Here is a 23,638-nt window from a genome sequence, read left to right on the forward strand (position 1 = left end):
ATTTAAGACACAATTAGGTGGCGTTTAAATGCATGTAAGACGCAATTCCAGAAGGTCATTTTGATTTTAAAGTTTTTAATAAATTAAATTGGTCTCGAACTTTCATTATACTGATTGTGATTGGATTTCATTTTTAGCTTACTTCAACTTGTTTGAGAACTAAAGGCTTAATTGTTGTTGAACTTCCATTATACTAAATTGGTCCACCTTTTCAAAGCAATCAAATTGGTTCCAAAACTTATATATGCAGCAAATCAGCCCTTCAATTTTTGAGGAGAAAAAAAAACTAAATTGATCCTTCAACTTCTGAGAGGTAGCAAAATCTGATTCAATCTCAAGGAACTGCCCAGCCGGACCCAAATCTGACTTTTCAGAAAATCAAAATGTCCCAAACACGACCCGAGATCTGAAGTCATAAATGACCTGAATACCACTTGATCCGAATTTTTTTTAAATTTAAATTGACAGATCTCGACCTGTCCGAAACCCAAACATAATTTAAAACTATATTACACCCATGACTAACAATCCGAACATAATTTAAAACTATATTACACCCATGACTAACAATCCGAACATAATTTAAAACTATATTACATCCATGACCTGTTAATCAAACTAACTCAACACAATTCGAATCCGATCCGAACCATCCGATTGCCACTTCGAAATATATCAAATTAATGCTCCTAACTTGTTTTTTTTTAACTTAAGCGAGCAATTTGATTCACAGAGAAGTTTACGAGTCAACATTGTTATCCTTGATGTCTTTGAGAAAGTTCACGGAACAAAACACTGAATTCTCCTTCAAAAAATAACAGTCACCAGCAAAGAAAAATTTGAGAAAAAAATTATTACACAATAACAAGAATGTTAGAAATAAATGAATTTTACCTACGTTTTATATTTTAAGGAAATGGAAAGGAGCGGAAAATTGTAGTAGTCTTGAAAAAGATTGGGCAGCAAAGCATTAAATATTATTGTGTAGGCAGACAGTTGCGGAGGAGGAGAAGCCAGATGGCAAGCTTCATGGTCAGTAGTCGAGCCTCGAGCAAAAGATGCTCAATGCTGATGCTGATGCGGCCGTATATATTTGTGCCGTTCATCATCCTTTTGGCATCTAACACGGCTTCAGATGAAACTCTCCCAATTATCAAGAAGGATTCCAGAGGAGACCCCTCCACCTGCATTTCAGTGCAGGCTGTTAAAGGAAGAAAAAGGCAATGAAGAAAGACAAAGAAAAAAGAAGTGGTGGCAAACCAAGTCATGATTGAGAGCGCGCAAGCAGTCATTTGTTTTCAGCATCAACAGAATAACACGGGGCAGCCTACTTAGCAGCTCCGTTAACTGTGGAAAATACTGGGTGGCATACATCTGTTTGAAAGAGGGTCATTGTAGAAAGGAATGAATGAATTGCTCATTAGATGATACATAACATACACTATACAAGTATATGATGGTGAGACAAGAGAAGATCACAAGACAGACCTGGAGTTCAGAACGGTCATTGTGGGTCGCATGAAGGGCAAGATGGTCGACAGAAGGATCAATGACCCTCTTCCACGGCCGCATTGTGAGAACACCCGCAAACAGAACGTACAGATCCTCCCCTGCCCCAAGTTTTATGCTGTTCTCTCTTATTGCCTTCTCGTCCGCAAAAACTAGCCCCTGTTTCAATCGATTTCAATTCTCAATTCCTCTTCATTCTATCTAATTATCTATTATACATCTTATCATGATCATTTATCCTATCCTATCCTACCAATCATATACTTACCTTCCAAAGGGAAGCATAGCTTCTTCTGGTATCAAAATCAAGTTCCCTGTAGAGGCCGTGATCCAGAAGTATGAGCTGTGGCTTTCTCCTTCTCCTGCCTGCGCGCATATGTATGTATGTATTTAACTATGCATGATGTATAAGGAAGGATATGAGGGAGAGAAAGAAGTGGGTTATTACCGAGAAAGGAATACCACCAAGAAGTGCGGTTAGGAAGAGGGCGAACCATCAAATTGGCAGCATGGGGATCACAATGCACAAAACCATGCTTGAAAATCATCTCCGCAAATGCCTCACTTACTAGTTTCGAGACATCATGGGGTCGTAATCCATGCCTCTTTATCGCCTTCACATCTGTTACCTCAGCTGCATCTATAAACTCCATTGTCAGAAGCCTCGAAGTGCTCAGGTTCCAATATATTTTTGGTGCATATATGCTCTCTGCTATGTGAGGAGACAGTCTCCTGAAGTTGTCAACACACATTTCATTGTTTCTCGCCTCAAGCAGGAAATCTAGCTCCTGAAAAGCAAGCATACATTAAACTAACCACATCTAAGGATTTCACTACCCGATGCACCATTGTTTGAAAACTAGTGAGCTTATTAAGCTAGCAACAAAAACTCTCTTAAAGAATTAACTATCAAAAGGATTAATTAAAGTAACAAATATTTTTCCAGATATGGACATGAATACCTTGGGTGAATTTTCACGAACTTCTTCAACCAACCACCTACAAACACAATTTACAAATATAAGAAGAAAATAAACTGTCAAAGCCTTCTAGTATTGTTAAAAATACTGACATACTCAAAAGGCCAAATTTTCTGTGTGAAATTAAGAAAACAAATGACAGCTTTTGATGCTTATGTAATACCTGTAATCAAAAGAAGGAAAACAGCGATGCAAGAAACTGACAATGAAGCCAACAGTAGCAATATCTACGACAGCAGTATCTGTCAAATGAGTGTGTTGGACCTGGAATTTATCAAAAGAGACCAAGAAACCCTCATTATTTTGGAGTCTCTAGCTCAATCTCAAAATATCATTTTTCTTTCTCTATTTTTGTTTTTGTTTTTCTCTTTATTGGTTAGTGATACTGTTACTGGGTATACGCACCTTGACAGCGACCTTGTGTCCATCATGGGTCCTGGCAGCATGAACTTGTGCAAGAGAAGCGCTAGCGAGAGGCACTGGATTGAACTCAGCAAACATCTAAACAAGAGACAAGAATATATGTCCACTGTGAGGGAGGGAAGAATATGAGATAAAGACGACGAGAGTAGAGAAAAGAGACTGAGAAAGAGGAGGAGAAAGGAAGACATTTTCAGGAGGCTGTCCCAGCTCTCTGATGAAGACACGGCGGACTTGATCGTACGAAGAAACAGGGCATCGTTTGAGCATGGAATCTCTCATAGTCTGCACGTATTCCTCAGGAATAACATAGTCCTATTATAAATAGGATTTTACGAACAAGTGAAGTAAGCATATTAATTATGTGAATTGAAATCAAAATCTCATATAACAATAAATGAAGGAGATGAGCGGTAAAGCAAGAGACCAGCTGACTGAGATGCTGGCCGAGCTTGATGTAAATGCCACCATTGCGGAAGCAGAGGTCTTGGAGGCGGTAGGCACTGCGCAGGTGCACCTCATGCCTAATTCTGCTCCACTCGTCACTGCCTTGTTCCACGCCCCAGCACGAGTACTGGTAATCTGAACAGAATCAGAATCAGGCTGGGATTGGGATTGAGATTGAGATCGAGAGAGATGTAATGAGATGAGGGGTGCAAACCAAAAGCGATGGAGGCAGCGGTGACGGAATCGCGGAGGAGGCGGAGGGGTAGGAGGGCGCATATCTTGAGGGACATGGGCGCATCCTCTGATGACGCGGCCGCCGCTGCCGCCGCCCCGCCAAGGCCAAGCACGCCCAGCTTCAGCCCAGCACGCCACATACTGTACTGTAATTATTGTACAGTACTAATTGTCAAATCTATTCTGTATATCTTCTGTAAGAATTATATAAGGGCAGAGGGGAGGGGAGCAAAGCGAGGTCAGGTCTCAGGTGGCGATCTCAGCCAGCAACCAGCATACTTCCCCCTCGCTGCCTCGCACGGTCGCAACCGGCATCACTTCCATAATTTAATTCTGTTCATATTTTATTGGTTGTATCACGCCATTTCAAGCCCAATATAATTTCGATTTATTGTCTAGCCTAAACCCCCCTCGAAGACCAGCCCAGCCCAGCCCAGCCCATACGAGATGTATCTCCTCAACATTCGATGTGTTTTAAGCGCAACGTGTAAATAAAAGCTTCTGTCTGTGCTCTCTCTCCCTCTTATGTAGATTTACCTTGGTTACTGGTCATTTAATTCCTTTCTCGGTAAATATTAATTTTGCTATGGCATAAGGACTTGACTTTCCAATGCAAGCATCACGCATTGCAAGGCTTATCTCTATTATTAATTTGTTTCTGCTGGACATTTTATGAAGCTAGCTACTCCTACTGGAATATTAATTCATTGTAGTTAGGTATGCTGAATGGTTAGCTTTGCAATTAAAACAGACTGACTATCTGTAAATTGGTTTCAACTTTCAAGCAAAGGAACTTTTCCCTGGCATAACCAATTTAACAATAATTACATGCAAGATGAATTCGTATCCTCTGAGATATCTCAAACTTTGCGTGACTTTATGGAAAATCCCAGCCGTTTAAATACATTCTGCACGAATCTGAAAGCACACATAATACTGACCCCTGCATCACCCCCGAATAGGCACCGGACACGTCGGTCACGCAAAAGTTGAGATATCTCAGAGGATACGCACTCATGCAAGATAAGCATAGCATTAAAAAAAAATTCAAATGCACGGGGTCCCAAAAAGGTAGTAGCCATAACATCTTGAAAACATACAAGGGCCTTTCATTGAAGATCCCAATGATTAATTGAAACATACTCTCTTCTTTTCTAAGAAAGAATAACATCCTATCTATACCTGCCAGCCTATAAAACCTGCTCAGAAATTTCTCACTCTAATTTATAAAGGGCAAAACTGTAGACAAAATGATTAACCCAAAGCTTCTAGCCTGACAAAATAATGGTGCCACAAGATAAAGTAGTGGGGAAAAATGGGAAAATCAGCCTAGGTAGATTGCAAGAATCTCAGTAAAGGTTTTTGTCCCTTGTAATCCTCGAAATCCATCTTCATTCTTTAATTTGTTTATTTTGTTTGTGGGCAATCAGTCGTCCTCAGAATCTGCCGTAAGATAGATTGCAATTTAGTGAGTCATTTGTTATAAAATCGAAACATTGTTCTTTATCACACAGATGTTTGGTACTTGAATCATATAGATGTGTGAAATGGGTTTGCGATGCCAATTGCATGGACCTAATAACAAGAAGTAGAAGAATAAAGGAATAGGAATTACCCGAGCGAACATCCTCACCAACTTGGCCTCTGTTACTCATCTGCTTAAGAATCATGTTGAAGATGAGCTTCCACCAGTACATGTGAAAAACCAGTAGCGTCAGAAGCATTGTGTTGAAGATGTAATAAAACATTGTCGGGAATTTCTCTAGATCCTTTAGCGACTCCACACACTCATAGCTGCATTCAATCACGGGCAAGGCACCAAATCCAAATCAAATAAAATTAACCGGATGATCCAAAAAGAGGGAGAGAGAGAAAAATAAGAAGACCTTGAGGTCCTGATGATCCAAAAAGGGAAGTAGATGAGGCGCAACAAAAGCCAGGAAATAGCAAACAGCCCGAAGCACACGCTGGCGGCAATCTCCTTCTCTGAATACTTGAACAGCTTGGCTGCCTCCAGAAATACATCGCTTGTGTCATGCAGTGCCAGTATTATCGTCCCAATCCTGAAGAACCTGTACCATGCTCAGGAACAGAAAGCATTTCTCAAAAAAAAGTAAACAACGAAAAGCAAAGATGGGCATGTATGCATTTATGTATGTAATTTTACAGAGTATCAATATACCTACCTGGTCAAATAGGAGTAGGTGATCAAGATGGTGGTCACAATGTGATGAGACATCATGACAGAGAAGTCCTTGCGGCGAGTCTCCCAGGCAACGAGAGCACCGATGCTGTAGATGTAGAAACCGCACTGGCACATGTAGAAGAGCATGATAGAGAAGCTGCACAAGTGTCAAACCATTTAGGAATGTTTGTTGTTGTTGTTGTTGTTATAAAAGAAGAGAAGAGAATGAGAAAGATATGGTATGGTAGGAGTAAAATAAAGTAGGGAAGAAAAAGGGGATGCACCTGAGGGGTTGGTTAGGCCAGGCAGAGAAGTAGAGGCGGGTGTGAAGGGACCAGGGCTCACGGTGGATGATAAGGAGTGCCCAGCACTGCACCCCTGCATAGTACGTCAGCTTCCACATTGACTCTGAGAACTTGACGATCTTATTCATCTTACTTGCATGATGAGCATCCTCGTCCTTTCTCTTACTATTTTGCCAATGCCCCCCTTTGCCCATCACTGTCACTGTCCCCTTCCCCCCATTCCCCCTATTGCTTTTGCTTGTCACCTCACTCGTGCTCATGCTCTTGCTCCCTAGTATCCATGCTGCTATCGGCTGCCATTTCATATTGCACCGCATTATTGCATTGCATTTGCACATGATCTGTTTACTCTATCTATGCTTCTCTACTTGTTAAATTTTTAACTCTACCAACTGAACTGAACTGAACTGATATGAATCAATGAGTATCAAATATGTGAAAGGTTGGACAGGATCACTGGCTTACCAGAGACTTTTGCTTAGGCCTGTTCAGCTTCTACACATTCATTTGTTTGTTCCTTCATCCGAAAGAAAACGACTATTGATATTGATTAGGGCCTTTGCTTGCGTTGCCTTGTGATGTAATGTAAGTCCAATTTATTACTTATTAATTAATTTACATATGGCATGAACCGGGTATCTGTGTTTTTGGATGAATCTTGCAGCAACAAGAAAACGGTACATTAACTAGTATTAGTATTGCATCGTCAGGCCACAGAAAAGAGAGAAGTGATTGAGCCTGAGTCTAACCTGGTAGAAGAAGCGGTCGAAGAGGAAACGAGCGAAGAAGAAGGCGCAGGAGAAGACCAAGGCGAGAGGGAAATGCACGACATCCGGACCCATCGATACAATTTCAGATTCAAATCCAAATCTAGTCAATTTCCACCTCCGGATCGCCTCCATTTCGTAAGACAAAGACGGGTATCAAGAAGGTATTAGGCTAGGTATCAAGGAACGAAACGAAAGAAAAATTTAAAAAAAAAAAGTTAATTAATTGAAATATCGAATGGATGGATGGATGGATGGCTGAAATAAAGAAGCAATGGCCTCAAATCCTTCCTTGATCGCACTTTTCTATAATTTAATTTGAGAAATTACCCTCGCCTCGCCTCCCTCAATAGCAATAGCGATAATTGCAATGGCAATAGAAATTGCAATAGAAATTGGGGGCAAAGAAAGAAAAGAGTAGCTAGAGAGTAGAGAGTAGAGAAAGCAAAGAGTAAAGAAAACAAGCGAAGGATAAATAGACTAGATTAGATGTATGGGAATGGAGACAAAAGACAGCGAGATGCAGAATCTTGAGATTGAGAGGAGACGAGATGATAATTAATTGATAGAAACAAAGATTGATATCTAAACTAAAGAGAATTCCAGGAGAAACCTCTTATGAGAACGACAAGGAGAAGACGAGCACTCAAGACTCTAAAGTCTAATCCAAATTCCAAACCTACCCCCGTTTAAAATTAATTTACCAAATCTAATAAGACCCCTTTTTTTTTTCCTTATTAACTAACTAAAGACTAAATAGGCAATTCAAATCTCATTCTCCTCCTCGAGTCTAGGAAAGCAGGAAGATCATTTTTAATTATTTTCACATCTTTCTAAGAGAGTTCGTTTCTGAGCATAGTAAGTACGCTTGCTTGTGCTTGTGGAGTGTATATGGTACTGCATTTGGTCCAATAAATTGAGAAGCGATTGAAATTCGTTCGGTGCCTATTTGCATATAGGGAGTTCTTTTGTGAGATTTATGCCACAAGAGAAAGGGGAGGTAGCACAATTGGTTAGAAAAATGTTCTAGAGTTGTTATACTCAAAGGTCGAGAGCTCGATTCTCTCTCACGAACTTTGGTAGCTACTATCAAGTTTTCAAAAAGAGATTTATGCCACAATTAAAGGATGGTTTGATTTAGTAATTAAAACGTGCAGTATCGAAATGATCTGAATTCGTGCTTGTGTTTATGCTTCAAGCAAACACAGTGTTTGTGTTTGTTATGTGGAAAGAAGGTTGTATTTTGTTTCTTACTCGCTGCCTTTTCTTTTATGAATGTATACACGAGTAGAAATAGGGTGTTCTTAAGTTTACTAAGTTTTTTTGTGAACTCAAATTTAAAATCCGTCAAATCAATTTCAAATGACGAATTTGAACCGTTAAAATCCGTTTACTTTACGAGTAATGCGTCTACATATAAAACATTTTAATTTTGAAATTATTTTTACATAAAGTCAAGTAGTCAAAAAAGTTCAAAAAATAAATGTATTAAAATTAATTTATTAACTTTCTAATTTTGTCCGCTTGACTTTATGCTAAATTAATTGGAATGTTTAATTTTTTTTTCACATGTAGACGCATCACTCATAAAGTAGACGGATTTCAACCGTTCAGATTTGTCATTTAGAACCAATTTGACAAGTTTTAGACTTGAATTCGCCAAGAGACTTTGTGAACTTAAGAACACCCTAATTATAGTCATTATAATTATTATATTTGAAGAGCACTAATTTTATGATAGGTTCAATTGGGATAATAATCGACAAAAAAACTCCTCAAGTCCTCGTTATTAGCATAAATATACAAAATGTTATGTTAAATATTATACAACATTTAAAATACAAGTTTTGTAAATAGAGGACCTTTAGCTTAGGATCTTTGTAAATGATATTTTATCAATGGAAAACGTAAGATGCTCCTTGCCACCTTACCTTCAAAAAAACATTTAAAATACAAGTACAAACGATGTGAGAACTGAGATGACATGAGAAGCATGCACGCATTCAAAAATAAAAAAGTAGATTAATTATACATCTAAACAACATCTGCGGAGCTTTAGAAAAAAAAAAGAATTTCATAATTATACACGTAGACAAGCGAGGGCATACTTCATTAGCTGCCATATAACAAGCTAGCTGTAGAGATCATAAATATTGCAATTAATTTACAAATAAAACAAGTACAATTTGACTGGGTCAACCCAATAATGATGAAGAATAAAGAATAAAAAAGCATGGCAGCACAGCAGCACGGCTTTCACATTGAACACAATCAACTAGTAATCACCTGATGAGTGTGTCGGCAAAGCAACAGACTCAAACATGCCACCACCACTGCCAGCAGCTCCTCTCACTCTCACATCCATCAACCACCCAACCACCACTCTGCACACAAGCATTACGCCTTACTTGCAGGAACGCAAACCCTTCTTCTCTCTCCACTAGCAGGAATGAATGTGCCCCCATCCCGACGAGTATGTCGTGATGCCCGCGAGATCGGCCTGCTTTCCTGAAAAGCTGTGCCACAGTATCTCACAAGTGCAGCAGTAGGGGCTCCACCTGCACTCAGGGAGCACAACATGGTGGAGCAATACATAGAACTGAAGGCGCTTGTTCCCATCGGTAATGCACCGTTCATCCACGGTACTTGCAATGGTACCGCAAAGCCTGGAAGCTCGAGAGATAGTGTACTTCATGGCCTAGTACTGGATCTGAAGAAGACCTCCCCGCATGACGTGCAAGGGAATATGTATGTCCTCGAAGGAAAGTAGTGTTTCCTTATATCATCAGCAGTAACAGCTAGTAATATGATATGTTTGCATTGGTTGCCAGACGGGAATGAGATAGGGATTGGGTTGTCAGTCATAGGCAGAGGAGATGGAGCACATTAAGCTGCTGCTGCTGCTCCAAGTGTCGGAGAGGGTCTTGGGATAAAAGAGAGATATCTTCTTGCGCTTATTGCGGGCATGGACATGTTCCGTTGCTGGTTGGCCGGAGCATGCATGAGATGGAATATATGCCAAGTTGTGAAGTGCATGTGAAGGCTTTATGAGAGTTTTATACTAGGAGGAACTGCTAACACAAAATATCAGATATTGTCAACTTCTTATTATGAACAGAATAAATCTTTACAATCAACCTTCTTTTCTGGATACAAACTCTATGCATGTGAAGGTTTCTTTACCAGCCCTCCTTTTTGTTCTAAAAAGAAAAAAAAAAAGAATTTTGGATATAATCTATAACGCATACTTGGAAATAAAGGGAAAAACGTATGAAGTCATCTCACAAAGTTAGGGAGGTATTCTTTTGACGATTTAATTATTTGTTTGCTTGTAACGAACTTTCAAGTAATAAATTTACCACTACTCCTTAATTGGGTACTGTTATACAAAAATGAGAAAGACAACAAGCACCTCATATGAAGATGCAACCAATTAGAAAACTAAAAATAATATAATATATATAAATATAACACAGTATTTGAGCAATAGATCACCGCAGAGGTGCTGTGAATATCTATGAAACTAAAGAAGTCTGAGATATCACACCTAATTAAATAAAGCAATGGAATAAAATTGGACAAATTATGAACTTACATTACATAAGAGGATGAATCATAAATGTAGAATACAAAAAGGTGCTCTGTCGTTGTTTCTGTAATGCGTAGATGACAAGACAGAGAGAAGTGCAACAAGGGGTGAGCAGGATGACGAGCAGCTAGGCCTAGGCCTAGGCTAGAGAAAGCGAGGTGGGACAAGAGAAACAGGAAGTCTGCCAGACTTGGACACCGTCGAGGCCCTGCCGGCAGAGGAACAAGCGGTCCCCTCCTGCTTCCATCCGCCTCACTACCCCTTTTCCCGCTTCCTCCTCCCCATCCACCCAGTTCCGCCTCCAGCTTCCTGCTGCTGATGACCACACCTCCAACCCTGATTGCCGGCCCACGAACACCTGCCCCTTGTAGCAGTGCACAATGCTGCTGACACCGCCTCCTGCCCCAGCCGCAGCATCAGAGTCTGAGAGGTAGATCCAGGGGTCGTCCCCTAGCTTCCTGAGGTCAGCCATCGCCACATCCCCCGACTTCCAGCACACCTTGTACAGAGCCAGTTGCTCCCTGTCCACATCCACATCTGCAAATGAGTCCCCGAACCGGCTGCTGTTGCGGCTGCGGCCCCCTGGCTCACTTGTCTCCCACACTGCATCCCCTGACCGTGGGTCCCACAGCCTCATGTAGCCTGAGTACCCAAAGGCCCCTGCACTCACCGAGGACATGAAGACAGCACCCCCTAGCTGTGGGAGGTGCACCACGCGGCCTGCTGCAGCTGACTTGGCTGCGATCCCACTCTGGCGGCCGATCTCCCCCATTACCTGCAGTGTTTCAGGGTCCACACAGAGGATGCAGTTCTCCCGGTGGGGAGCCTCGAAAGATGCAAAAAGAGGGGAGGAAGTGGAAGAGGAGGATGAGGGAGCGATAGCAGTGACCCAGGATTTATAGATGCGGGTATCAGAGGGGTCGGACCAGAGGACTGAGCCCAGGTGGGTGCCCCTGGCAAGGTCGTAGAGGTGGAGGCCAGGGTGATGGAGGGAGCCGGCCACGGCCACGGGCAGGGGCTGTTGGGAATGAGGAGAGGGGAGGCGGGAGAGGGAGGTGATGCGGTCGAGGTGGGTGCGCAGGGTGGATGAGCATGTAAGGGTAGAGTCATAGGAGGAGATGAGGCCGGCATGGGCGAGGCAGACAGAGCCGTCAGGAGCCGGGGAGAGAGTGGTGACGAAGGGGTCGGAGGCAGGGAGAAGGGTTGCAGCAAGGGAGGAGTCATAGCCGAGGAGGGGAGGAGGAGTGAGGGCGGAGCGGAAATGCGACAAGACAGGGAGGCCGTAGAGGGAGGCCTCGTGGATGAGTTGCTGTTGCAGTTGGTGTATAGGAGGAATGGAATGAGGGGAGCGGAGGAGGGAGAGGAGGTGGGAGAAGAGGGAGGGGTCGCGGTCCACAAAGGCAGACTCGTCACTATCAGGGAGCATGAGCATGCGCATGCGCGTGGTTGTCTCCACCAAGGCGGTGGAGGCGGACTCATCACCAGTGTCTGACAAGGGGAGCGTGCACGTCGTCGTCTCAAAGTGGTGTCCCCCCACGTTGACCCGCACCCTTCGCCCCTCCCTCTTCATATCCTCCATATCCGTTTCTGTCTTCATTCCCATCATGCCCGTGCTCATCTCCCTTCCACTACACTAATTGAAACAATACAAGTGTTAAGAGTTCAATCGATTTTAATTCAATAGAATTCAATAAATATGATTTCTAATTGAAATTTGTTGATAGGAATAAAAATAGAGAAGAACTTATTTCTCCTATATTTATTCATTGAAATGTACACATAATAAAAGAGAAATGATTTCAATAGAGTTAAAAATGGCTTTTGTCCCCTTAAAATAATATATACTTGCACCTATTCAATTTTCAGCTCAAGTAATTTATTAGACAACTAGTTCAGCTGTGTTTTGGACAAAACATGTTTATATCCGAGTAGGTACTGATACCGAATGGTACCAATCATACTAGTACAGACAGTATTTAGTTGGTTTAACATTAGTAGTTAACCACAACCAACATAATAATAAAAGCCATCAATTTATAACAAACAATAAATTCATAACAGTTAAGTTGCATAAATCACCACTAGACGACAATTACAACAACAGAGATGTGCATTTTAAAAGGCAACAACTTGAGCACAATTTCACATCCAAAATGCTCCTGTGCCTTTTATACACTTCAATAAATTTGCATTAAGCAAACAATGTATTGATACGTTTTCTTTCTGCCTCTTGCCTACAAAATAATAATGTATTGGGCAAAACATCACTAACAAGGATTGAAACATTCATACCATACAAAAAAAATTTCATACATTCATTTTTTACAAAAAATGCAATTGCAAAAATAAGAAAAGTTAACTTACAGCAAACCTGTACATCTAAGTTCCCACAAATATGTTGTTTGTATACTGGAACAATCAGTAGAAGGATGTAGTAGCTATAAGTATGCCGACACAAGCAATACTAATAAACAAGTCATGCTCTAAACTACAGAAAACTTGCAGTGCTATTCAAGCACTACAGACTTGGTGTTGCTCAGATCTAAGACTATTACTAGAGCCTTTTTGGGGATGTAATAATATAAGGCACCACAGAACTGGATATCACAAAAACTGCAATTGCTACGAAAAATGCATAACACACAAGATTTTATTATATTTCAAGGAGATGAGATCATACCAGAATTTATACTACCATCAGAAACAACTCAACTCTTGTATGAAATTACATTAATAATATTACTAAAATTAGTTGAACAAAACTGATCCCATTGGGCTTGCTGGTGGAAAACTCAATTCTCTAAAAAAGAATCTGTGCCATTTTGACTTCCATTTTTACTTTAAAGAGTTGTCCACCAAATGAGCAAAAAATCTAGTGGATATAAAACCAAAATATTCAGTTATTTGCCCAAGTTCTCCTCAGCTCACAGACTACATTCTAATACAAGATCCAACGAAGAACACATGCATTTAAATTATCACTGATTTAAAGAAACATATACAAAAAATGAAATTGAATGCCTTGTGAATGTTTGTAGCAGTCTCAGTCACAACCGAATTTAACCACCAATTCAACAAATCACACACAAAGTAACACTGACTAAAAAGTGTTTCCTAAATATAAGCAATCCAAATACAATCAATACACTATTTAATTTGCATCAATTACAGCAGACACTAATACAACTTAACAACAAATTATTACTTTTATTACGGATTCACTTAACACCAAATTAATTTCACAATTAAAAATATAAATTCACTATTTAATGTGCAGCAAATACAATTAGTAAATTAGCCTAATACTTAATGAAATTGATTAATCAAATAGAAATAATGATTGCTATAAGAAGGGTTACTAACCTGAAAGTTTCTCGCTGGGAACTCCCTCCAGTTTCTTCTTCTTTCTCAGTTATTATTTCTACTTTCTCTTCATTGGTCAGAGGGCTCGCAGGAACCCCCCCTCTCTATTTTTTTTTTTTTTTCCTTCACTTCGACAAAGAGCAGTAGTAGCGAAAGGTTAGAAACAAAGTAGCGATTATCTTTCTATTTTTTTTTTTTTAGGAGAAGCCCGTGGGCGATTATCTTTCTATTATCGTCCCTGCGCTGCTTGCTATACGACCAGCGGATTTCTCGTTGTAAAGGGTGAGAGTCGGTTCCGATCAAAGTCTAAATAAAATAGGGAGATAAAAAAGAGAGGAGACGAAGATACTTGAGATGAGAGGTTGAAGAAAATAATAAATCAACGCCGAAGCAAAAGCAAGAAAGACATTGATTAATTTGATAGCCTCAATTCTGCTCAGCTCAACAGTTCCAACTTTCAACACCACCAGCCCAAGCCCGGCCCAGCCCATATCATTTATATCATATTCTTTTTCAAAAATTGAGACAACCGATTGTAAATATTAATCCAATTAAATATCAGCTTAAACAAGCACAATTTTTTTTCCTTTTTCCCTGCAAAAAAATATACTAGTTATGTTATTCGTCTAATGTCTTGCACAGGAAATTCAACATCCTTCATGTTCTAAATTAGGTTTATAACCCTCGCCAGGCTTACTTTAATAATAGTATCCAGGAAATTCCTTCTCTTTTATGTATATATGTTATAATCCCTTTTTGTTTCAAGATACAGTCTAAATATATTAAGAAAATTTATTTCCATATAGACTACATTAGGGATATTCAAAGGAGCTGCAAACTTGAGCAAACTTGAGCAAACTAAAAATAGTCCCAAAACAAGCGCCAAATGTGCTCTACAGCAGTAGGTCCCGAATCTTCACCGGTCTTTTTACAGCATTGGTGAAACCCTGAAAGGATTAATGATTAACGTGTTATTTTATGTATCAACATCTGAGCAGGTTAATTGTAGACAAGGAAGGAACATGTTATTGTCAAGTAAGAACCTCATTGTATTTGAAAAGAAGAGGACGAGAGTCCCTTTTGGTGGTGGCCGCTTTGCCCGTTCCTGCCTTTTCGGTTTGAGGATTGCTGCTGCTTTCTTTTCTAAACCTGCACTCGGGACAAGGATGAACAACAATGTTACTTGTACAAGCATGAATATGGCTGTCACAAGGCCAGCAATTAAATATGGAATTTAAATGGGTGAATCATGAAGGTAAAAAAAGCACCTGTGAAAGAAGTCAGTTGAGGGGTTCGAACGAGATGACTTGTGTGGAGCAAGTGTCGGGCCATCAGTCCTACTTGGAGCTGCTTTGAGCCTCAACTCCTCATCAAATCCAAATCCAAATGTTTTTGTTTCTTCATTCTTCCCAGCATCTGCATCTGGATTTGCATTTGTGAGGTGCTGAGGAACCACCGGTCGAGGATTATCTTCTGTGCGGTCTGTATGTTTCAGCCTGTTTTCTTGCAGGATTTGCTGCTGCTCTACCTACAAACCCAATAGCATGATTTTTTTAACAGATCATACTGCAATAATCAACTTTGCTTTCTACTCAGCACGTATAAACTGCCATCACGAGTTTAATCAAAATAAAAATACTCAGCTTCATGTATGCCTAAAATTACATGTTTGTCCTATGCTCCTGAAACTGAAGAAATATCACAAAACTTTTGAATGTCTCGCCCCATTAAGCTAATCTGCTAAAATTAATATCTTTCTTACAACATGACTGATATATCTCCAATGAAAAATTTACTGTTTTCGCTCCAATAAACAATATAACCATAGTCCCACACCTGCAATTCTGCTTTCTCGTTTTGATCATTCCACCAAAAGAACAAAATCTAAAACAGAAAATCATCTTATTAACCCACGCCTTAAAATACACCTTTTGCATTCTTTTATTATATTACAAGAAAGCTCACATGATCAATATGTGTTGTCTGAAGATAGGATTTGAAAAAAAGGGTGTTTGAAATCATGTTTGGCCATATAAAACCCATATAAAACAATTGTTGGAAATTAAAAGAACGAGGTTCCAGTTAAATTCAACCCCAAGAGTTGACGGTTTCAACAAATCTGATTGTTTTATATTTTAAATGGGTGCACTTAGACTTTTTGAATTTTTCGAAGGACCATAATGACATTCACTTTTCAAAGGGTAAGCAATTATGAGAATTTAAGAGGTAAACATGAAATTATGTCTGATACAAAGCACAAAGAATAGAAAAGGAGAGAAAAAGTAGCTCTCTAGTATTGGGTGATTGTTACAGCTTACCTCATGCACCAAAATCTGCTTCGTAGCTAGCGAAAGTGCAAAATACTGAGATTGATAGCCCTGCCAATATATATGGTTTTTCATCAGTTGAAAATGTTCACAGTATACAGGGAGAATAAAGGATGGTTCAACCAACCATTTTTAACCAGAAAAAACCTTGAAATTGACGAAGTCAGAGATAGGGGGGTCGAGAGAAAGTGGCAAATCCTCAGAAGTATCTGCAAAAGGTTTCTGCATCTTCTCCTGTGGGTCCCCTTTTGAGTATTTGTACGTAAGTGAATAAGAGACCATTGTATCTACAAGCTCATGAAGCTCATCCTTCTCCCCCTCTGATAGCAAATTCAAAGCCACCTTCATAATTTTTTCATAAGGCACTTAGGACGGAGAAAAATAAATCATTTCTTTATAAAATACAGCGTAAGATCCAACTGCATTAGGTTTGAACACTTACTGGCCGCAGATTAGGTGGCGTAATAATATGTAAAAATGGAGACGCGACATCTTGAACAAATGACTCAATTGATAGATGTCTTGAAATGGATGGCGCAATTCTTCTTTGCCAGGTCTTCAGCGTCTCTTGCTTCTCTACAAGCATCGCTCGGCACCTAAGAATTTATGGTATTAATCACTATTTATGAAAGACATACATGTTAAAGAAAGCTACAAAAAGGCAGGCAGAAAAACTTGGACATAATCACCTCTGAAAAGACTTGGGCCATTCAATATTTGGCTTTTCAACCTGTGCAATGAGGCGGCTCATGCTCACTGCAATCGATGGCTGATAGGCTGCAAGATGTGGTGAACAATACATTGTTCAGAAGTTGTCACCTGCTTGATTTAACATAAGATAACATATAACAGAAAAGTGTTTTAATCTGACCATGGATTGACATCTGCTGAGTTTTGTAAACATAACGAATCAGGAAATCAGAGGTTCCCAGCATATCCAAGCATCTGGCCTGCATTAACCAATATCCATGACTTTCAAAGAAAAACGTTGGGAGAATAAAGAATATAGGTCTTAATTAGCAAATAAACAAGGTTTGGAAGTACTGACGGTCTTGTGCATCATGGGGTCATGATAAGAGAGCCGCAAAAAATTTTCATGAATACCATCCATGGTCAACTCATATTCACCACTGTTGTGAGATTTGGAAATTTCAAGTCAAAGAAAATTCAGATTAAGAAAGAGCAAAAAAATAAAAAGCAGTATCGTTAAAATTAAGCATGCAACATATTACCGGCTGGATATAAGTGAGTACAGGTGCTGTGTAGTATCGTCACCTCGTCCGACTTGACCATCCACAGAGTTTCGCACACGCTTGGACTTTTTCCTGTGGAATACCTGAGAGAAGCATTTCCAAACTTCTATAATCATCAAATAAAATATTTAATTGGAACCTACAGCTGAGCTCTCAAGCATGCAGACATGCACCTAGGGAAGACATCTGAAGCTTTGACTATTTGTAAAAAACAAGAATTATTTTTAATGCTAAAAAATTCATCAATAAGCACACTTTATTATACCTCTTTCCAGATATCGATAGCACTTTTCGACATGTCCTTGCGACCAATGACTTGAGAATCAACATCAGCCTAAATGCACAATGAAAGAAAAAAAAAAGAGAGAGAAATGCGAGCATGCGGGCGCAGATTGAGCAATCCATAAATGCACAGGAAAAGGAAATGTTCAACTGATAGCATTACTGAAGGAAATTAACTCACGATGCTAAGTGGCTGCTTCTTCTTATTTAGAAACTGAAGCGTGTTGAGGCATGATCGGATGTCGCATTCTGCACAATTGGGTAACTGTTCAAATTCCCAGTTGCAATATCTGAAGTTATTCTTAATAAATTTTCACTGTACTGGGCAACAGCATAACAACCATATGCTGGATCCAAGGGTTGTGTCCGCTTGGTCATGCTTATTGACGAAAAAAAAAAAAACTAACCAGTAGATTCAGCAAGTGCAGACAGTGCAATTGAATTTGTTCTGAATCCTTCTTTCATACAAATGTACTTGAGCCTGTAAATAAAATGACATGGATGCATTTTATGCAAAGTGAAAAGATATAACTTCTTTGAGAAATTTAAGCATCACAGGCAACAAATTATTAAATAACAATATCTGCAGCAGTGGTTGCTGTTAGTTATACCTGTTGACAACACGACTAACTGTTGGCTGCATAAATGTATGAACCCTGTAACATGAAGCATATGGTCAACACCTCAGCCCGCTAGATTAAAATGGACCTGGTTACAAGTACACCAGTTGATCGAGTAAAACAGCTACTTACTTCGCTACTTGACGCAATTGCCGCAGAGCTGGTGCATACAGGTCATTGCAAATACAGATAATCTGTAGAAAACATTTTATTTGTCATATTAAAGTGGAAACCTCCCTACTGGACGCTTCACCAAAATTAAGGAAATCATCAATAAAGAACCTACAGGCCGAGAGAGCTTTGCTACTTTATGCCCTTTCTTGGAGGAAGCTTTTCGCGGTTGGGCTTCTTCGCCTGCATCCCTTTTCTCTGAACTGCCCTTCCTCTCAGCAGCCACCTACATAACAATTCGTTCATGGACTTTCTTTGCATGATGTGCCACTTCACACTTCTTAACTGCCAAGGAAAAAAGAAAAAGACCTAAAAAAAAACAGTACCATTTTCAGAATAACCTCTACGGCACCTTTTCCGTCTCCAAGAGCTCCATCAATTTCATCAATGACCTGTTGAAAGATTTATGCTCAGTACTATGCACAGTTTGCTAAGTAATAAGAGGACGTTAACGGGAGCATTCTCACCAGACACTTGGGCTTAGAATCTGGCATAACAGAGTTCATTTGCACCACATCAAGAATTTTTGTTTCTATGCTTGAAGCTGAACGATCATCACTTGCATTTATCTGCACATTGTGCCCAATATTACCAGTGTAAACTGATGGAATGAATTATATTGTTTAAACCAAATGTGCCTTCTAAAAAAAATGCACTGTTTAAACTTTAAAGCAATGAGTGACGAAAGAAAGAGGCAGTGCAAGGTAAAAAGTAAAAACCTCCACAACACGATATCCACAGTGCTTGGCAGCCACATGGGCTAGCGTGGTCTTTCCAAGGCCCGGTGGCCCACATAGTAAAAGTACCTGCAATTGCCACCATAAAATATCAAGAAGGGGTAAAGATCAACACCTCCACCTTTTAACAATCAATCTCATGATTAACTGGGACATTAAGAACTACTACAGACGAGGTGGAGGTGAGCCCGAAGTTAGACATGGAAGTAAGAGATAACAGCAAAGCAGAGAACTGCTTTGTTGGATAAAGGCAGGAACAAAAACATGATGCTGTGATTCTTACTGTCACCGACCTTTTGTTCAGGAGGCTTATCAACCAAGCACTTGTTACTCCAAGAGGCATGCGGGCCATTAGACTTGCTGGTTTCAATTGGAGATCTAACATTTTGATCATTCGACGAAACACCGCCATGATGCTTAGAGAAGAACCTTCTATTGCTAGCAAACTTGCTGCTCTGAGTAACAGAAGAATGCATTCTCAGAGCAGACAGCACGTCATCACTTGTAGCCCTTAAGTGGGACCCGAATACTAGGGAATCCCATTGTTTCAACCACAACAGTACCTGCACAGCACAGTAATATCATATTTCATTATTATACCTGCAGAGTTAATATCATATCAAGCAGGAGGCTTGAGGATGATGAGGATGACGATGATAATGATAGGGTGAAGGATGCACACAAATGTCCCCATCTATGTATAGTGGTTAATTATATATTGGTGAACACATGAGTTAACAAAATAAAACACACCTCTCTGTTTGTATGCTCGTCACTTAAGAGCTCGGTGAAAGAGCTTGGTGCATATTTGTCCACCCAGAGCTGCTCAGTTGCTATAGTTTCAGCTTCAGCTTGATCACCGTCAGTTGATTCAATGCTGTCCTGCAAAGCCTTTATTTGCAATCATGCATGGCAACTTCTCATCATCAGTAAGACAGTAACAATAACAATAGCAGACCAATAGTAGAAAAAACTGTATGATAATTAAAGATCACCTTTGAAAACGCATTCTTTTCCACTTGTTCGGACAAAGTGTGAATAGATTGGGGGAGGAGACCTGCAAAGAAGCGAGATTGAAGATTAATTTTAAGTGATTTGAGAGAAGGGATGGGACTGACCTGACATGATATGATACGATACGATATGAGGAGCGTACCAGGAGCAGTAGCAGAAGGGGAGTGTTGGGATAAGGTGGTGGGGTTGGGGTTGAGCTTGGCATAGACCCTCTGGCCGTGGGGCCCAGTGATGGGGAAGCAATCGCCACGAATGTCAGAAGCGAAGCGATAGATGCTGATAGCCGTGTTGTGCTTCCTCTTAGTCGGAGGTTGAGGCGAAGATGGAGGAGGGGCAGAGTAGCGCAGCCATTCCTCATCCTCGTCCTTGGAATTGCCGCAATGTGCTTCCTCTTGCTCTTCGCGCGGCCGTTTGCTGCTCCTCGTATTGGGATTGGGATTGTTTATATTTGGATTTGGAATTGGATTTGGGGAAGGAGGCAGGGACGGGGAGAAGTGACACCGTTCGTCCTCCTCTTCCTCTTGTTGTCGTTGTTCTTCTTCTTCATCGGGAAGAAAAGTGTGAGTCTCCAGCCACTCTAACTCCTCCGCTGTAGGAATCTCCATCTCCGTTTGCACGTTCCCAGCGGTGTTCGATTTGATTAACACAACACAAGTACACAGCACAGCACAAAAGGACTAGGATCTGGAGCCTGGAGAAGAAACCAACACAGCACAACGCAACACACGCCGGCGCCGCTCTCCCGCTCTCCTTTCGCGCGTTGGCGGGAAATGAAAACGGTAGCTTCGTTGCTTCTACTTCTTAGAATCCGATAACCACCCAATTTTACTTCTAGCCCCCTAAATTCCTACTTATTGCTCTCCCATCTTAAATTTCCTCCAGACTCCAGAGAATTTTTACCGAAATTTATATTCATTGTAAATAGAAAAAAAAAATGATATGGAAATTTTTTGAGAAAACATGTACATGATCGTAACTCATACCGTACCTTAGCCCCGCCCAAAAAAAAAAAAATGCAGGTTGAGACATATTTGGAACGGCCGGATTTTCTAATAATTTTTTTTTTTAAAGTTCACAAATGACATCTTGTGAATTTGGAGGTCTGAGTTATATATATGTCGGTATTTTTTTTTCATTTAAACCAGCAGACGAAGCAGTGAACCACACAGATTTTATTAAAACAAATCACATTACATAACTATTTCTCGGTATTGACCTATTTAGATTTTTATCCAAACCGTTCAAACAAAATAAATCACGAGTAATTATGTGTTTAGATACAGAATTTATAAATTCTTGAGCTCATTTGGCATTAAGTCAAGCTGTAATATATTATGAAAAAATGCATTAAAATTAACTGAAATCCTTTTATTTATCATTATTTTTTTACTGCTTGACTTGATACCGAATAAATTCGAAAATTTAAAAGTTTTATAAGTAAACAAATCTCTTACGAAGGAGATCAGTTTTTTTTTTTTTTTAAAGGCTAATGCATATTTCATTGCTGAAATCAAATAATTACAAAAGTCAATTTACTAGAGGTGTTACCTTCTTAACTGTGCACTAACAAAAGTAATTAATTTGTATAGTTTGAATTCACTATTTGAAGCCGAATTAATAGATTTTGGACCGTTAGAAATTTCGCTAAAATTCTAACGTTATAATACCAGTCAGACTCTGATTATATATATAAGAATGACAACATTTGATGCAAACGATATTTAAGTATATATTATTCATCAAATAATTAAACAGCGTATTTGATATGGTTTTTACCTTGATTACATACTCATCAAACTTAAATGACTTTTTTATAATAGAATTCCATTCTCTCTCCAACCTAGCAGGCTTTCCTATATGGCGTTCCAATTCTTTTCTTCTTCCAATTTTGAATGTTGATATGACGTTCCACTATAGCTTTTTTTCATTTTTGAGCGGACTGTGATACGATACCATGTCTTTTCGGAATTCGTATCCTCTGAGATATCTCAAACTTTGTGTGATTTTATGGAAAATCCTAATCGTTTAAAGACGTGCTGCACGAATCTCAAAGTCCACATGACACTAATCCATACATCACCCCCGAATAGGCACCGGACACGTCGGTCACGCAAAAGTTGAGATATCTCAGAGGATAAGCACTCGTTTTTTCGGGGGTGTTCAGCAACTTTAAAGGGTCAAGGATTAATATTTTAATCTTTGCTAAGGAGCACTTGTTCGACAAAGTAGTAAAATTAAAGAGAGAGACTTAGTATAAATAAAATATATTATGTAGTATGCAATGATCTAAATACCCTTACATTATTGTTGTTATAATTTAATTGGGAAAGCTAATTACAGTATAATATAGTGTATATAAATACATTTTAACTAAAATTCAAGATAGTTTAGTTAATAAAATCAATAAATAATTATATATCGCTAAAATTTAGATTGAGCGGTCAAGAGTCCTTTATCGAAAACATTTAAAGTATATCACAACAAAACACAAACGATCCTTACTTCGATTTGGTGTTTGAGAAATTTTTTAAAGCATCAATATCATCCTCACTTGACTTATATTTCTTGGATTAGTAACCATTTCATCTGAGGCGAGATCACTTAAAGGAATGGATTGATATGTATAATGGTATGCAATAAGAACAAATTATATCAGTGAGATATAATAACGACTAATAAACACCAAATGGTACAGACTCAGGATATACCAATTGTACCTTGGTATTGGTTCCAACAAGGCAACAAGCACCAATTGATCGTACCATTACCAACTGGTTCATGCCAGAAATGGTACCAAAGATGGTACTGGTTCGCTAAATCATTGAACTTCAATTTCCTGACATGCCAAATAATGATAAAGTTACAAAAAAAACCTCAAATTGGCATAAATTCACAACAATTCATAATAAAATTTCTTGAGTACAGGTAAATACTGAATTGTTCTTTTGTTCTATCTAGAATTTGGTCTAATAGGCGTTTTTACCTCAAATTGAACAAATTCTACATAATCCAGAACTTCATTCCTAATTTGAAATAAAGATAACTTGAAATCAAAATTGGTTTTATTTCATAATAACCTAATTGAAGGAGGAATGGAGAAGGGCGTAGGAACCCCACGGAACCACTAATCCTGGTAATGATAGAGAAACTTCGACCAAAACCAGTGTAACAAAATGCGGTCTATGCGGCCGCATATGCGTATGCGGTTCCGAACCGCATAGAAAATTAATATGCGGTCTAATATGCGGTTCCGCATATGCGGCCGCATATTCGGCCGCATAATTTTTGACCGCATACCGCATATGATCCGCATATGAACCGCATATACCGCATATGAACCGCATGTGATCCGCATATGAACCGCATGTGATCCGCATATGAACCGCATATGATCCGCATATGAACCGCATATGAACCGCATATGAACCGCATATA

General features: G+C 39.5%; 4 protein-coding genes and 1 pseudogene across 8 annotated transcripts; all 5 read right to left on the reverse strand.

Moving 5' to 3' along the window:
• Positions 1–788: 788 nt before the first annotated feature.
• Positions 789–3,981, reverse strand: ATH9 (ABC2 homolog 9). 3 transcript variants are annotated; one of them, XM_078318143.1, is made up of 12 exons: positions 3,868–3,924; positions 3,571–3,820; positions 3,337–3,491; positions 3,099–3,224; positions 2,895–2,990; positions 2,653–2,753; positions 2,472–2,508; positions 1,958–2,297; positions 1,778–1,875; positions 1,489–1,668; positions 1,261–1,374; positions 789–1,184 (listed from the first exon to the last, which is right to left on the reverse strand). In XM_078318143.1, the coding sequence occupies exons 2-12, from the start codon at positions 3,728–3,730 to the stop codon at positions 978–980; spliced, it is 1,614 nt and encodes a 537-aa protein (XP_078174269.1). In that variant the 5' UTR covers positions 3,731–3,820; positions 3,868–3,924; the 3' UTR covers positions 789–977. The 3 variants fall into 3 exon arrangements, with proteins under 3 accessions (XP_078174269.1, XP_078174268.1, XP_078174270.1); XM_078318142.1 differs by having other exon boundaries at positions 3,571–3,981; XM_078318144.1 differs by lacking the exon at positions 3,868–3,924 and having other exon boundaries at positions 3,345–3,491; positions 3,571–3,801.
• Positions 3,982–4,646: 665 nt separating this feature from the next.
• On the reverse strand, positions 4,647–7,228 carry LOH2 (LAG1 homolog 2). Its single transcript, XM_078318146.1, has 7 exons — positions 7,176–7,228; positions 6,830–6,996; positions 6,060–6,373; positions 5,777–5,932; positions 5,477–5,662; positions 5,206–5,384; positions 4,647–5,033 (listed from the first exon to the last, which is right to left on the reverse strand). Exons 2-7 carry the CDS (start codon positions 6,980–6,982, stop codon positions 5,017–5,019), a joined length of 1,005 nt encoding a protein of 334 aa, XP_078174272.1. The 5' UTR covers positions 6,983–6,996; positions 7,176–7,228; the 3' UTR covers positions 4,647–5,016.
• A 1,669-nt stretch (positions 7,229–8,897) lies between these two features.
• On the reverse strand, positions 8,898–10,581 carry LOC144568108 (uncharacterized; annotated as a pseudogene). The gene is made up of 2 exons (XR_013515592.1): positions 10,443–10,581; positions 8,898–9,918 (listed from the first exon to the last, which is right to left on the reverse strand). The product of XR_013515592.1 is annotated as an uncharacterized LOC144568108 (transcript).
• Positions 10,281–13,945, reverse strand: LOC144568107 (BTB/POZ domain-containing protein). Of its 2 annotated transcripts, none has more exons than XM_078318336.1 (2): positions 13,800–13,945; positions 10,281–12,064 (listed from the first exon to the last, which is right to left on the reverse strand). In XM_078318336.1, exon 2 carries the CDS (start codon positions 12,052–12,054, stop codon positions 10,576–10,578), a length of 1,479 nt encoding a protein of 492 aa, XP_078174462.1. In that variant the 5' UTR covers positions 12,055–12,064; positions 13,800–13,945; the 3' UTR covers positions 10,281–10,575. The 2 variants fall into 2 exon arrangements, with proteins under 2 accessions (XP_078174462.1, XP_078174464.1); XM_078318338.1 differs by having other exon boundaries at positions 10,281–12,069; positions 13,800–13,944.
• A 564-nt stretch (positions 13,946–14,509) lies between these two features.
• CTF18 (P-loop containing nucleoside triphosphate hydrolases superfamily protein) lies at positions 14,510–21,080 on the reverse strand. Its single transcript, XM_078318335.1, has 23 exons — positions 20,346–21,080; positions 20,185–20,246; positions 19,943–20,080; positions 19,483–19,752; positions 19,172–19,258; positions 18,920–19,021; positions 18,779–18,844; positions 18,568–18,678; positions 18,414–18,475; positions 18,273–18,317; positions 18,069–18,142; positions 17,843–17,910; positions 17,645–17,713; positions 17,359–17,462; positions 17,175–17,256; positions 16,998–17,076; positions 16,816–16,903; positions 16,569–16,722; positions 16,274–16,468; positions 16,118–16,177; positions 15,068–15,327; positions 14,843–14,948; positions 14,510–14,746 (listed from the first exon to the last, which is right to left on the reverse strand). The coding sequence occupies exons 1-23, from the start codon at positions 20,806–20,808 to the stop codon at positions 14,693–14,695; spliced, it is 2,799 nt and encodes a 932-aa protein (XP_078174461.1). The 5' UTR covers positions 20,809–21,080; the 3' UTR covers positions 14,510–14,692.
• Between the last annotated feature and the right edge of the window lie 2,558 nt (positions 21,081–23,638).

This window comes from Carex rostrata, chromosome 17, assembly GCF_964058835.1.
Source record: "Carex rostrata chromosome 17, lpCarRost1.2, whole genome shotgun sequence".
Taxonomy (NCBI): Eukaryota; Viridiplantae; Streptophyta; class Magnoliopsida; order Poales; family Cyperaceae; genus Carex; species Carex rostrata.